Raw genomic sequence first — 14,426 nt, forward strand, 5'->3', positions numbered from 1 at the left:
GCGGTTTGGGGTGCCACGACGCATGGCCGCCGTGCCAGGCCGTGCCCCGGCCAGCGACGTGGACGGCCGGCTTCACGGAGCAGAGTCCACCCCGGCCGGGGACACGCAGGCCCGGGCAGCTCCCCCGCCAAGGGCAGCGGTACCCTCGCCTCGCCTCGCCGCGCCTGGGGCGGCCCCGCCCGCGCCCGCGTGCCCGCCCGCCCGCCATGCCGTCCCGGGGGGCACGCGACGGCAGTGGAGGGAATATGCTACTTCTGAGGGACACGCGCAGGGGTGTTTTAGGGGAAATACCGTTTGTGCTTTTTTGGGAGGGAAAATGTTGTTTTTGAGGAAGAAATTTTGTTTCTAGGAGAGAAAGCTGTGGCAGGTTTGCAGGAAAAGTGCAGCTTGAGAGGAAAAACGCTTTTTTTCTGAGGAAAAAAGATGTTTTCTGAACGGAAAATGCTGTTTTTGAGGAAGAAATGGGGTTTTTGAAGGAAAAGTATTACTTTGAGGGAAAAAGCTGGGGGGTTTTTTAGAAGAAAAGCTGTTTTGAGGGGAAAATGCTCTTTCATGAGGAAAAATTTCTTTTTTTAGGGGAAAAATCTCTTTTTTGAGGGAAACGTGCTGTTTTCATTAGCAAAATGCTATTTTTGAGGAGCAAATGCCCTTCTTTGCTGATCTTTTGATCTTTTCTGCAGGAGAATGCCTTTTTGAGGAAAAGTGCTGTTTTGTGAGGGAAAATTCCTTTTTTTAAAGGAAAAAGTCTCTTTTGTTGAGGGGAAACATGCTGTTTTCATAAGCAAAATGCTGTTTTTGACGGGAAAATGCTCTTTTTCGCAGATGAATGCTTTTTTGAGGAAAATCACTTTTTCCTGAGAGAAAAAAATTGTTTTTGAGGAAGAAATAACTTTGTGAAGGAAAAAAAAGTCTCTTTTTTGAGGAAAACCAGTTTTCTGAGGGAAAAAAATTGTTTTTGAGGAAGAAGTAACTGGAGGAAAAAACCCTGTTTTTTGAGTAAAATTGATGTTTTCTAAGAAAAAAATTGTTTTTGAAGAAGAAATATTTTTTGAGGTTAAAAATGCTTTTTTTCTGAAGGAAGCAAGCTGTTTTTTTAGGAAAGCCTGCTGTCTTTGAGGGAAATTGCTGGGCTTTTTAAGGACAAAATACCATTTTTTTCAGGGAAAAATGCTCTTTTGTGATGGAAAGATGCTGTTTCTGAGGAGAAAAAAAAAAAGTTGGTTTCCCCTGGGGAAAATGTTTGAATTTTGCCCAAATTCCTTGGGTTTCTCCTCAGGACAAGGCAGCGGGGGCCCGTGGGGCGCTGTCATGGCCGCCATCTCCCTGCTGGACCGGCCGCGGTGGGGCTGAGCCCTCGCCCTCAAGGCCCAGGCCCCTCACGCGGCCACCGTTCAACATGGGAACCGCCTCGCGCTTCCCCCAAACAGCCCCCGTCTCCCCGACGAAACCCCCTCGGCGCAGCCCGCGGGCCCTCCCGGGCCGGGTTTGGCCCCGCTCAGCGGGGTTGACAAGCACGGCAGCAGCCGCCCCTTCAGGTGGAGAAACGTAGCCCCCAAATGCTTCATTTTAATGATCTTTAATACCAAAAAAACCAAAAAAAAAAAAAAAAAAATCCAACCATAGACACGCACAAAACTACCCTGTGAGAACCCAACCCATTGCTACGGTACCATATATTAACCCGTCTCTACAACGCCCCGTTCCCAAAGCAAATATTTAAATATCGAGCCATTTACAAAACGAACCAAGAAAATTAACCCAGCCCCGAATGGAGAAGGGCTCCCCGCTGCCACCCCAGCTCCGCCCGCCGGCACCGGGCCCGTGAACGTAACAGTGGGTCCTGCCGCGCGTGGACAGGACACCTCGGCGATCCCGGCGCGGGGGCAGAGAAGGGGCTGGGGCGTGAGGGGCCATTCCTGGTCCCCCGCGGGGTCTGGGCCGGGTGTTGAGCCGCCCGATCCCACGTGGCCCCCGCCAACCGTGGGGCCCCTTCCGCTGGGGCTGGCCTCGGTGGCGGCATCAAATGGCACAAGACAACAGAAAAGGGGCCATGCCCGTGGCCAGGGCCGGGTGCGGGGAGGAATGGAGGACAGGGGAGAGGGACGGGCATGTGTCATGGCGGGGCAGACGGCAACGCCGTGGGGCCGCGTTACGAGGCGTTGAGGAGGGAGCGGCTGTAGAGGCTCTGGTAGTAGGGGCCGGTCTCCGCGAGGGAGGTGGCAGGCTCGTAGCCGTGCTTGCTCTCGGCTGCCGGCGAGGAGCCGTAGCCGTTATAGGCCATGACTTGCTCGTAGGCCTTGAGGTCGACCTTGTGACTCTGCTCAGAGGACATCAGATTGGTGATGGAGAAGGGGTGGTTGAAATTATACTGCGGGTCCATTTTGAGGTCGCCCGGCAGCTCCAGGCTGGCGATGGAGGGGGGGAAGTAGTGGCTAGTGATGGACGGCGAGATGGGCACCGGGGAGGTGGCGGAGCCCGGGGGCGAGCCCTGCACGCCCGAGCAGTCCAGCTGCACCAGGCCCCGCTGCTCCTCGGACCCGTGTGAGGCGTCCGAGTGGCCCGACTCGGCCCCCTCCGAGCCCGTCGGCGGGCTCCGGCCCTCGGGGACCCCCTCGGGGCGCTTGGGGGCCTGATCCTGGGTGGCGGAGCCCTTGGCACTGGGCTTCTTGGCCTTGTCCTCGATTTTGAAGCGCTTCTGGCGCCGCAAGTAGCAGCCGTTCTCGAACATGTTGCCCGAGTTGGGGTGCAGGGCCCAGTACGAGCCCTTGCCCGGCTTGTCTGGGGACCGGGCCACCTTGACGAAGCAGTCGTTGAAGGAGAGCGAGTGGCGGATGGAGTTCTGCCACCGCTGCTGGTTCTCCCGGTAGTAGGGGAAGAGGTCCATGATCCACTGGTAGATCTCGTTGAGGGTCAGCATCTTGCTGGGGGCCTGCTGGATGGCCATGGTGATGAGGGAGATGTAGGAGTAGGGCGGCTTGGCGTGGGTCAGCGTGCGCCGGTACGACTTGCTGAGCTCCTTGGGCCGGGCGATGCCGGCGGCTGGGTACCCCAGGGGTGCCGCGGACGGGCTCACGCTCTGGTAGGGGGACAGGGCGTTGATGGAGGGTGCCTGGGCCCCCAGCGGCGTCAGGGCTGGGCTGACAGGGGAAGCCACGCTGCCCAGGCCCATGGCGCTAGCGGTGCCGGGCAGCCCCGGCAGGGAAGGGCTGCTGAGGCCCCCGCTGGGGTAGGTCATGTTCATGGAGCCAGGGGAGCTCAGGGAGTTGAGGGTCATGTAGGAGTTGATGGTGTTCATGGGGCCCAGGCCGGACGTCATGGTGCTCACAGAGGGGTAGACCTGGGGGAGACAAGAGAGCGGGAATTAGCCTTGCTGACGGGCTCAACCGGCATCATCCCTGGGGCTCAGGAGCCGCGCGGGGCGTGAGGTGCCGGTCTGCATGGGACCCCACCATGCTTGAATGGACCCAACAGGGTCCACAGTAGCAGCAGGGCCCTGGAAATGGGAATCTGGCCCCAGCCTCTTTGCCTTGGAGCGACTCCACGTTCACGCCCGTGACGTGGAGCCCGGGACCGGGTGCAGGGCTGAGCCGCCCCCCTCCCCCAGCCACCTTTAAGCTGCAGCGAGCGGGTTGAACAAACAGGGCCGCGCAGTTCAAGCCGGGACCGGCAGCCGCGGGGCTGGAACAGCAGCTGCTGTTTGCACAAGATAGAGGAGAAGGGCACGAGCCCAGCGCCGATCGATGGGGCTGGTGCCACCTGCCCCCGCCTGCCAGATGGGCCCTGCCGGGTTGCTAAGGCGGAAAGCTGCCCGCTGGCGGGGAGGCGGCCGCAGGCCTCAGTGGACAGGTGTCAGATCGGGGGGCAGGACTCCTGGGTTCCTCTCCCCCAAATTGCTCAGACCCTTTCCCCACTTGCTAAGTGAAAAGCTTTGGGTTAGATGGGGGAGAGTCTGGTCCAGCCTGGGGGCCAACAGGGCTGGGGCGTTCTGCATGTCTCACGGACCCTCCCCGGACCACAAGTTCCCCCCACAACCCAGGCTGGGTCACCCCCTCTCTGTGCCAGACAGGCTCTGCCTCCCAGGCAAGCGTCACGGCCTGGTGCTGCACCTGCACCTGCACCTGGGGCAGGGCAGCCTCATGGGGCAGGGTGAGTGGCCCGGCCCTGCTCTCCCAGGCAGCGACTGCACCTCAGGGGAGTCCCCGGAGCAAGGCTGATGCCCCAGGGGTGCGTGCGGACAGGGCGGTACTTATGCAGACCACACATGCACGCTCTCTCTCTCCCCCCACTCTCCTTTGCATGAGTATGGGGAAACTGAGGCGAGAGCAGGCGCGTGGTCGATTGGGGGCCATAAAACCCCGTCCTTTGCAGGGCCTTTCCCCGTCAGGCAGATGCTCGTTGTGGGGCAAAGCAGGGCTAAAATGGAGGTGCAGGGATGGAGCTGTGAGGGGAATGAGGATTTCTGGGCCTCGGAAATCAAGGGGCCTCTGAACTATGCAGAGTTCTGGCCTTTTAGCCCCAAATCCAAAGCCCCCTATTCATGATGCTGCTACATAGCCTGGCCCCTGAGCCTTTCCCTCCCCCCAGTTGGACTACAACTCCCATGATGCCCTGTGGCCTCCCCTCATAGGGCAGGGAAAGGACTGTGGCTGAGAGCATCATGGGAGATGCAGTCCTGAATCCCAATCCCATGAGCCCCTGGGGCAAGACAATCCAATCAGAGCCTCCTGTCTGCCTGTTTGGGGGTACTCTGAGTGGAAGCAGGGAGGCTCCGGCCAGGAATGCAGCCAGCTCTGGGGCGGAGCACGCCTGCAGGCAACGTCCTCAGGGAGGAGCGGAGGATACAGCCCCCTAGAAAATCAGGGGAAGGCACACACACAAAAATAACACCTTGGGTCCTTTTGTCAGCCCGGCTTGGGGCCTAGAAGGGCTCCTTCCTGCATCCCCGCACAGGGCTGGCAGGGGCAGGAGCTGTGACATGCCCCTCCCAGGGCTGACCTTGCACTGAGAGCCTCAGGCAAAGGCCAGAGGGGGCTTGGCCCACATGCCCACACAGAAATAAAGCCTGCTGGGTCCTGGGTGGGCAGGACCCATGATGCCAAGAGACGCGGGTCTGTGCTCCTGGTCCCCGTCCTGACAGCCCACAAGAAGCCAGTTTCTTCCCCTCCCTAGTTTTGCCCTCCCTTCCTTGATGCCCCTGGCTCTCACCCCATCGCTCCCTGGGCTGAGGGGACCCCCTGTCTGCTCCCAGCACGCCCCAGCCTGGCACGGCTGAACTATTGCCACGGGGGCTCATCCACCAGGCAGCGGAGGGGGATCTAGGGGTGGCGAAGGGGAAGGGGGAGAGATGGAGATGAGGGGCAGGGGGATAGACAGACAGACAGCGGATAGGGGGACAGACAGACAAAAGGATGGCTCGACTGGACAGGTGGCGTGTTTGGGGGTAGACAGACGGAGACGGGATCCTGTGTATGTGGGGAGAGGGCAGGTAGAGAAATGGAGCTGACGGAGAGGGGGGCAGATGAATGAGCTGTACGTCAGCGGTTCTCAGCCCTCCTGGACTTGCAGCCCTACCTCATTAGATCCAAGGCCCCTCTCATTAACGCTACCATTGGCACAGCTAGCAGGGCTAATGTAGCACCCCCTGCAGCGCTGCGTAAAGGATCTCGTGGCACCCCAGAACCACTGCTTTATGTGGACAGGGGGTCTGCACGAGGACAGTCAGATGGGCACAGGGCCAGGTGCTGGCAACACCCATGATGTGGCTTCCGCCCTCTCCCTGGGCCTGGTCCAGCTTTGGGACCCACTAGATCATGTCAGATCAGATCAGGGCTACAGCCACAGCAGCCCCTGCTCGCCAGCCAAGTGCATGACAGATCCCCCACATGTGTTACATGTTTGCCAAGCAGGATCCAGCCCCGAGACTTCTAGCTGTGGGGAGGACCCCAGACATGGGCCCAGCTGGGGCAGAGGGTGACCAGCACCATGGGGACTGTCCGCCCCCACAATCTGAGACCCCACAGAATAGGGCTGGACCTGCAGGCCAGCCCTGTGCTTGCCAGCTGGGGTGGGGGTTTCAAGCCCCTTTGGGGGGCAGGACGTGGTCACCGGCCCTGGTGACTCATGCGCACGCAGCAATTGCAACACAGCGGCCAGGTCCAGATAGCGCCAAAGCCTCGGCAAACAGGGCCAGGTTGTGCAAGGCGCCTTGGACATTCGAACCAGCTGGATTATGTGCGGGGCAGGGGGCGGGGGCAGTCCGGACGCTGGGGTCCCCCCTGCATTGCACGGGACTCTCTAACCCTTGGCTGAACAGGCTGCCTACAACCCCCACACCCTGTCCAGACCGGGGAGTCGAACCTGGGACCTTGAGATGGCGGGGCTCCATAGCCGCCTGACGCGCCCAGCCCTCCTCCCCACTCTGCTCATCCTGCCTACACCAAAGCCCCAGCACGGACACAGGAGCCTCTGGTCCTACCCCCACTGCCTTGCTGCTTGTGCCCCCAGCCACAGCCTGCCCTGGCCCGTGGTCGTTTCAGGGTCAGTGAGACCCCGCGCGACCTCGACCTCGGGACCTCGCAGAGCCTCCGAACATGGGCCAGAAGCTGGTTTCTGGGGTGTGGGGGAAGTCTCTGCCAGCCCAGCCTCTGCCCCCAAACGGGCCCGATCCCCTGGGAACACACTTGGGAAATGGTTCTGGGGCAAACAAGCTCCTGCAGGGCCTGATCCGCCCCCAACCCCAGCTCTGTGCCAGGCACTGGCTACGCAGCAGCTTTGTACAGTGCCTGGCGCGAGGGGCCCCGGGCACGTCCGTGTGGGCAGAGAGGCCGTATCACTGCCAGCAGGGCTGGTTTTCAGGCAGAAGCTGTTGCAAGCAGCAGGAGCCGGACATGGGGGCTGTGCCCAAGAGCCCGACGGGCGGGCAGCGTGTGGCTGCCCCGGCGCAGGGATGGGCAGAGATGGCCAGAGACCAAACACACGAACGCAGCGCCTCTGAGCAAGGCTGATTTCCCCTCCAGGGATGCAGAGCTGCCTAGCAAGGGCTACGTTATTGCTGTTACTATATTATTACTATTATTATTTGTTGTTGTCAATAACAATAATAATATAATCATGTTATTATCATTCTCATCATTAAGTCATATTATTATTATTGTAACTATCACCATCATCACCTAATCATCATAATAATCACATTCTCATAATCATCACATCATTATTATCATCATCATCACCACCACCTTAGGGTTGGCAAGCTGCTCGATTGACTGGTCAAATACTGCCAAGCGTCCCATCAACTGACTGCATATTTTTTGACTAGTCAAAGATGACAGCAATTTTACTAAAAGAACACTTTTTTTTGGTAGTTTTTCTGACAGACATATGATTTTTAATTGTTTTTCGACACATTTCTTAACGGAAACATTTGTGCTTTTCCTATGTATTAGCTGGACATTTTTTTTACAATTTTTGCCCCATATATGAGCAGTCAATTCACTGAACTTTTTTTGACCAGTCAAATACCGAACCCTATTAACACTATCATCATGTCATCATTGTTCTGTCATTGTTGTCATTATTAGTGTTTGCTGTTGTTTTATTATATTATTATTATTATTATTCTGTTATCATCATCCTCATCAGTATTATTGTTGTGTGTAGTGAATTCCTTGCTTTATCATGATTATTAATCAAATATGATATTTGATCAGACACATAACCCTAAATAACAATATAGATGGTAAATGAATAACTACAGCAGCCGCAGCCACGGCCGGCGCCCGCCGTCTGTTCCAGCTCGGTGACAATACACGTAGGATCTTTGATCCTGTTTCCGGCCCGGTGGATAAAAGTGAGGACCCGGTGGCTCTGAGTTCTCCAGCGGGTGCCCGCTCCGCTGGGCTCCCACACATTAGCCCCGTGCCTTAGTTTACCCAGGAAGAACCTGGATGGTTGTTTGCTCAATGGGGAGTTGGCAGAGGCAGGGACTCCCCATGTCAGGGCCGCGTCACCACAAGGCGCCATTGTGGTCACCATGCGTGTGTGCCATGGGCCCACGTCCACCTGCCGAGCCCTGTCTCTGCAGCTTCCCTCCCCTGCCCGGCTCGGGTACACACAGCGTTTGTCTGTCTGTGCTTTGCCTGGTGGATTCAACCCGAAGCCCACTCTGGTCCAGCACACCTCGGGGCTGCAGGCAGGTGCCACAGGGGTAGTGGGGGCAGCATGGGATGGAGGGACCCAGGAGACGGGGGCTAGTGGTATTTTGTAGCTAGTGGCCCTGTAGACGTGGCGACCCCTGGTCAAACCCTGGTAGGGACGGGGGGCTCACACTATGGGCAGGCATATGAGACACCCCAGCTGTGCCAGGGGGGGCCTGGACATGGAGACCCCAGCCGGGGCTGCGTAGCAAATCCCTGGCCAGAAGGGGAAACTGAGGCACAGAACAGCCTGGAGCAGGAGCGGGCAGAGAGCCCCTCTGGACGGATGCCAGGTCCGGTGCAGGGAGGTGGCCTGACCCCAGCCAGGCTTGCACCTGGCCCTCCTGCCCCGTGTTTGCCCAGGAGTGCTTGGCCCTGGGCCCTGGGGGTGACGTCACTGGGACAGGGGAGGGGGGCAGGGCACTGCCACGCACCCCCCCACCTGCTGCGGCCTTGGACCCAGGGCTACCCAGCAGTGACCAGCCCCTTACCCTGCCCCAGGCACCTCCATGCGAGGGGGGTGGGGTTCCTGAAAGAGCCCCTGTCCCTGGTTGCAGCTCCCACCACACCAGTACAGACCAGTCTGAACTGGGGGAAACCCAGCCCCAGGGCAAGACTAGGGTCACTTCCAGCCCTGTTCCCCAGTGTCACCCCCACCCCACAGGTTCATGGGTCCTGAGTGAGGTGTGTGTGTGTGTGTGTGTGTGTGTGTGTGTGTGTGTGTGTGTGTGTGTTGGGGGGGGCTCTGCTTTGCCCCGAGCTGAGTGCACGGCCCTGAGGCAAATCCCAGGGGCAGGAGCCAGCGCAGTGCAGCTGTCTGGGTCCCCCCCCCCACCTCACGGTGTAAATCCAAAGTAGCCCCAGAGTCTAAGACCCTTCAATAAGGGCCCCGGGGGGGGGGGGGGGGGGTAAGGGCAAGGGCCTGATCCTGGGGTGGGCTGTGTTTGCCCTGCCACCTGCCCTGCCCCCCCCGCCAGCTTCCACCTGCACCACCCAGGGAGGACGCCTGGCTGGGAGAGAGCCCATGCATACACACACACCAGTCCAAACTCTTGTGCCCTGTTCACTTCCCCCCCACCGCCTGCACCCGAGCTCCCACCAAGCACTTGCACACGGACCGCCACACCAGCGCACACGTACATGTCTACATATGCCAGGTCCTCTCCGCAGCTGCCTGTGGCAGGCCACAGGACTCTGCACACAGGAGCCCTCTCACCATGCGGATACAGCCATACGTATGCACACTTGGGGGGGGGAAAAGACACTCAGGTAGGCACGCGCAGGTGTGTACACGCTTAGGCTGAAACACATGCACAAGCACATGAAAAAAGAACGTGATAACTCCCCATTTACCAGGTCGGACATGGGTGCATCTTGCTCGGTCTCCCGTAATCCACAGAGGCACTCCCATGTATGGGGGGGCACACGTATGTATGCACACTCCTTACTCTGGAGCTCACAGCCTGCCCTGAACCCCTCGCCCCCAGACACCCTGCACAAAGCGAGAGGCCTTGAAACTACCACTGCCGGCTAGAAACCACTGCAGGCGACTCCCCGCACCCCTGCCTGGGGAAGGGGCCACGGCTATGCCAGGGGGCCACGAGGCCCAGGCACCTACCTCTGCGGGCTCGCTGTAGTAGGAGTTCCACTCGGCCAGGTCGTGCGTCTCCATCTTGACGGAGCCCAGCATGCCAGCCCCGCGCCCCCTTCGTCCCTCTGGGACCCTTCCTCCTCCTCCAGGTCCCAGGCAAGGTGGGGGCAAGGGTGTGCAAGCCCCCGAGATGCCACAGGCCGGGGGAAGGCTCAGGGGGCCAGGAGGGTGTCAAGGGGTACAGCCATGCAGCGCAGCAGGCGCTGTGGGGCACAGGTGGCTGTGGCAGCGTGGACCCCAGCGCTGTGTGTTCTCCCTGGGCTCACTGGGTGCCCGGAGCTGCACTAGGGCTTTATAGGGCTGGCTGGTCCCACCTCCCGCCCTGGCTCCCCCGTGGACCAGCCGCCCTGGGCCCAGCGCGGCGCTGCCCCCTGGTGGCCCATGTGGGGCTCCACTAGGTGTCCACTCCAGAGGGGTGCAGATACAGCTGGGGGGCTCAGGGCAGACAGCCCTGGCATGGGGGGGGGGCACTGCTGTGTCCCAACCTCACCAAGGCAGAGTTAGGGCAAGCCCCCTTCACCTCAGGGTCACAGGGGTCCACATGTGTGCCCACATGTCTACAGGCTGTGTCCCCACTGGGGGGCACTCTGGGGTGTGCAGTTGTGGGGGGTGGTTCTGTGGGATCACAGTGAGGGGAAGCACATCTGGGCCTGCCCTGGGGCGGGGGGTGATGAGCACCCTGACAGCACCCAGCTGTCCCAGGCCCTCCCCCTGGCCACCCGGCACCCTCTGGCACGCACCTAACGTGCCAAGTCTCAGTCCCCCAAACACCATGGCTGGGGCATAGTGCTGGCGATGCGGGGCCGACCCGGACCTGGGGTTGCAGGAGGCCAGGGGGGCCTGCTCCCCCTGCAGACTTGTGGGTGGGGCTGGAAAGGTGCAAGAGTGTCCTGGTGGCAGGGAGGGGCAGCCTTTATCTCAGCACCTGGCGCTTATCAAGCCGGCACCTGGTGCTGCCCAGCCCAGCCCGGCCCGGCCCGGCCCGGCCCGGCCCGGCCCGGCCCGGCCCTGCCCAGCACACCACCCCCCCAGCAAGGCCCAGCCTCTGCCATGGTGGGGGGCAGGGGGGGTGCTAGCAGCTCAGCAGGGGCTTAGGGAACCCTGCCCGCAGTTCCCCTATGCCCCCTTCCAAGGGTGCAACGACTTTGGTAGCTTTCAGCAAGCCCCAGCCCAGATACCAGCTGCCCAGGGCAAGCGGGGGCAGGCTGCACCAGGGGATGCCTGCTTGGGTCTGGGGGGGTCCATCCCACCCTCAGGTCAGGGGGGAGGAAGGGGCCAGGACCCACCCCAACAGAACCCAGACATCGGGAGGGGCCCTGACCATTGCCATGTAGCGCCCCTTAGTGCTGTGGGGGGCTGCAGCCTGCCAGGGGAGGGGTGCCCCCAGCTGGGCTTGGCCTCCCCACAACCCAGGCCCCTCCCCTCCAGGCAGATACGCCCCCCGCCCCCGCAAATGACATGACCAGCCAGGAGTCAGCGGTAACCAAAGCCAAACAGAAGTAGAAGTTTATTGACAAAAACCAAGAGAAACACAAATGGAGAAGACCCCCCACCCCCATTATAGCCCCCAGAGCGTATTGTGCGCCCCCCCCCCCCAGCCCTGGCATCATGAGGCTGTCCCCCCACCCTGGCTCTGCCCCCCCTGCCTGGGGCCCTTGGTTCAGAGACCAGCCCCCCCCACAGGCCTGAGTCCCATCATGGGAGCTGTGATGCCCCCCCCCAATTCCAGCTGCCCCCCCATGGGATTGGGGGGGGGGCACAGGTCCACAAGGACTCTTCAAGAGGCCACATCCAGCTCAGCCCCCCCTCCCCCCCTACACACACACGGTAACAGGGGGCTGGTCTGCTACCCTATGGCCCTGGAGGAGGTTTGCAACCCCCCACCCCCAAGTCCCCCACGGAGGGCTCCCCCACCCCCCCAGCCAGGCCGAGAGAAACTGAAGCAGGGTGGGTCTAAGCCCTGCCGCCCAGCTCCACCCACTAGGCCACACTCCGCCAATCAGAGCTGGGAGAGACCCCCCAGCCCCTCGGGTGCCCACCATAGCGATAGCGGGTCTGACACCTGCCCCCCAGGAGTCCTGGCTCCCACCTGCTCTGGAGGACTGAGGGGGCACGAGTCAGGAGGGAGGGGCTCCAGATGCCCCAACTGAGCCACTACCCTGTGCCTGCCCCCAGCTCCCGTTTTCTACCCACCTCTGTACCCTGGGGGGGGCACAGGGAGCCTCCCCATCTGGCGGGCTGCATCCGGGGCCCCCACATCACTCCCCTGCATCCCCGCCCTGGTGGCTTGACATGAGTTCATCCATTCTCAGCCACGATGCCCCCTCCCATTGCCCCCCCATCGCCCCCCCCGCATCAAGCTGCTACGAAGCAAGCCCCCCCACCCCTGGTTATGCTGATATGGCCTTCGATATAAGATTGCTATGGGAATATTAAAAAATAAACTATGTACAGGGCCCCGGCCGGGGACAAAGGCAATAAGTTAGCGGTGCCAGTCCCTCCGGCCCCCCCGGCGCAGGCAGCACGCGGGCTCCCCCTGCCACAGCCCGGCGGCGCTCAGGGGTCCCGCTCCTTCTTGACACGGACGTCGCCGGCCAGGATGGTGGCGATCTCACCCTGCATGAAGGCCCAGGGCACGCTGGAGCCCACCAAGGGGCACTTCTCGCCGCTGGGGCAATACACCTCGCCTGCCGCGCCCTGCGCCTTGATGAAGTCGCGGGAGCAGGGGAAGCAGAACTTGTGGCCAGGCACCGAGGGGCACTGCACAAAGTGGGTGTCCTCCAGGCGCTCGTGGCAGATGGTGCAGCACAGCGGGGCGCTGGGGGGGCCCCCGGACGAGTCGGGGGTGCTGCCGCTGGGCTCGGGGCCGCCGGAGGAGTGTGCCGCCGAGGAGGAGGAGGAGGAGGAGGGGGCCACGGCCGTGGCGGCGTCACCGCTGCGGGGCACCAGGCGGTGGGGGCCGGTGGCGGCAGGCGAGGCGGGGCTGGCGCTGCTCTGGCGCGTGGTGGAGTGCACCGGGTTGGCCTCCTTGGGCGACTGGCCGGCGCCCAGCGCATCCGCCACGTTCTTGAGCGCGGCGATGGGCGAGGGCTCGTTGCGTGGCGCCGCCTCGTAGGCCCAGTGCTGCCGCTGCTGCTGCTCCTCGCCCGTCAGCTTCCCGTTGCCGCCGCCCTCGTCCGGCTCCGGGGACGCCTTGCGGCGCCGCAGCAGGGCCCTCGGCGGCACGGCCCGCAGCAGCGCGCCGGGCAGCACGGCGCAGGCCCCGTCCAGGTGCTGCTGGGGCAGGGCCTCGGGCGCCGGCGCGTCCCGGAAGAAGCGCACGCCCTCGGTGAAGAGCTCGCCCAGCAGGCGCCAGTCGCCCGAGCCGTGGCGCTTCTCGTACTCCAGGTACTTGTAGCCCGAGGAGATGACCTTGCCGGGGTCCTTGACGCAGTCCTGGAACATCTGCTTGGCCAGCCCCAGCGCGCCGGCGTAGACGCTGCCCGAGCCGCACGGGTACTCGGTGAAGAGCTTGAGCTCGAACTCGTAGCCGGGGCGCGGGCTGGCGTCGAAGGCGAAGACGCGCCCCACCAGCGCGTGGTCCTTCTTGAAGCGCACGTTGAAGGGCGCGCAGCCCACCAGCGCCGCCAGCTGCTCCCGCACCGCCTTGGGCTTGCCCAGCCAGTCCTCGGCGCGGCCCCGCATGGCCTCGCTCAGCTCGGCCAGGCACTCGGCGTTGCGCTGCCGCTCGCGCTCCTTGGCCTCCAGCCCCGCGCGCCCGCCCAGCCCCGCCACGGCCGCCAGCAGCCCCGCCGGCGCGCCCAGCAGCCCCAGCCCGGGCCCGGGCCCCGCGCCCAGCAGCGCGCGCCGCGCCGTCGGGCTGCCGCGCTCCTCCTCGGCCCGCGCCAGCCCGTTGGGCAGCCGCGCCAGCCCGAAGCGCTCCGCCTCCTTGGGCGGCTTGGGCGCCGGCGGCCCCGGCGAGCGCCCGTCCGGCAGCGCCTGCGAGCGCCGCAGCTGCCGCGCGGCCTCCAGCAGCGGCTCCACGCGGTCCGCGCCCTCGAAGTTGACGCAGCCGCGGCACACCGGCTCGCTGAAGTCCCACAGCATCGCCCACGGCATCTTGGGCAGGTCGCACAGGTAGCACCACTGCCGCCGCGCCGCGCCCGGCCCCGCCAGCGCCAGCGCCACCGGCCCCGGCCCGGGCCCCGCCACCGGCAGCGCCATCATCGCCCGGCCCCGCCGGACCGCCGCCGCCGCCGCCCGCCCGCCGCGCCGCCCCGTTACATAACCGCGCGCGGCGCGCCGGGACATGTAGTCCGCGCCTTAAAGGGGCCCGCGCCGCGCCGCGCCGCGCCGCGCCGAGCACTGCGCGCTCCGCGGGGGACCCCGGCGTCCTGCCCCCCCCGCTCCGGACCCGTGCACCAGCGCCCGGAGCTGCGGATGGAGCCCAGCGACCCCCCATAACCACTAGCTCGCACTCCCCCCTGCCAGGGGTCCGACCCCCCAACCACTAGCCCCCACTCCCCCCTGCCAGGGCTCTGAACCCCCAAACCACTAGCCCCCACTCCCCCCTGCCAGGCGTCCGACCTCCCCAACCATTA

At 62.8% G+C, this 14,426-nt stretch overlaps 2 protein-coding genes across 2 annotated transcripts; both read right to left on the reverse strand.

The window, feature by feature from the left end:
• Positions 1 to 1,560: 1,560 nt before the first annotated feature.
• FOXA3 (forkhead box A3) lies at positions 1,561 to 10,097 on the reverse strand. The gene is made up of 2 exons (XM_006265779.4): positions 9,814 to 10,097; positions 1,561 to 3,337 (listed from the first exon to the last, which is right to left on the reverse strand). Exons 1-2 carry the CDS (start codon positions 9,883 to 9,885, stop codon positions 2,150 to 2,152), a joined length of 1,260 nt encoding a protein of 419 aa, XP_006265841.1. The 5' UTR covers positions 9,886 to 10,097; the 3' UTR covers positions 1,561 to 2,149.
• A 1,461-nt stretch (positions 10,098 to 11,558) lies between these two features.
• On the reverse strand, positions 11,559 to 14,216 carry IRF2BP1 (interferon regulatory factor 2 binding protein 1). Its single transcript, XM_006265789.4, has one exon. The coding sequence runs from the start codon at positions 14,134 to 14,136 to the stop codon at positions 12,403 to 12,405; it is 1,734 nt and encodes a 577-aa protein (XP_006265851.3). The 5' UTR covers positions 14,137 to 14,216; the 3' UTR covers positions 11,559 to 12,402.
• Positions 14,217 to 14,426: the final 210 nt, after the last annotated feature.

This window comes from Alligator mississippiensis, chromosome 15 (genome assembly GCF_030867095.1).
Source record: "Alligator mississippiensis isolate rAllMis1 chromosome 15, rAllMis1, whole genome shotgun sequence".
Lineage (NCBI taxonomy): Eukaryota > Metazoa > Chordata > Crocodylia > Alligatoridae > Alligator > Alligator mississippiensis.

Coding starts and splice junctions, on each gene's coding strand:
- FOXA3 (XM_006265779.4), bottom strand. CDS start 9,885: ATGCTGGGCTCCGTCAAGATGGAGACGCACGACCTGGCCGAGTGGAAC. Junction 3,338..9,813: donor ACTACAGCGAGCCCGCAGAG/GTAGGTGCCTGG, acceptor TGTCTCCCCCAG/GTCTACCCCTCTGTGAGCAC.
- IRF2BP1 (XM_006265789.4), bottom strand. CDS start 14,136: ATGTCCCGGCGCGCCGCGCGCGGTTATGTAACGGGGCGGCGCGGCGGG.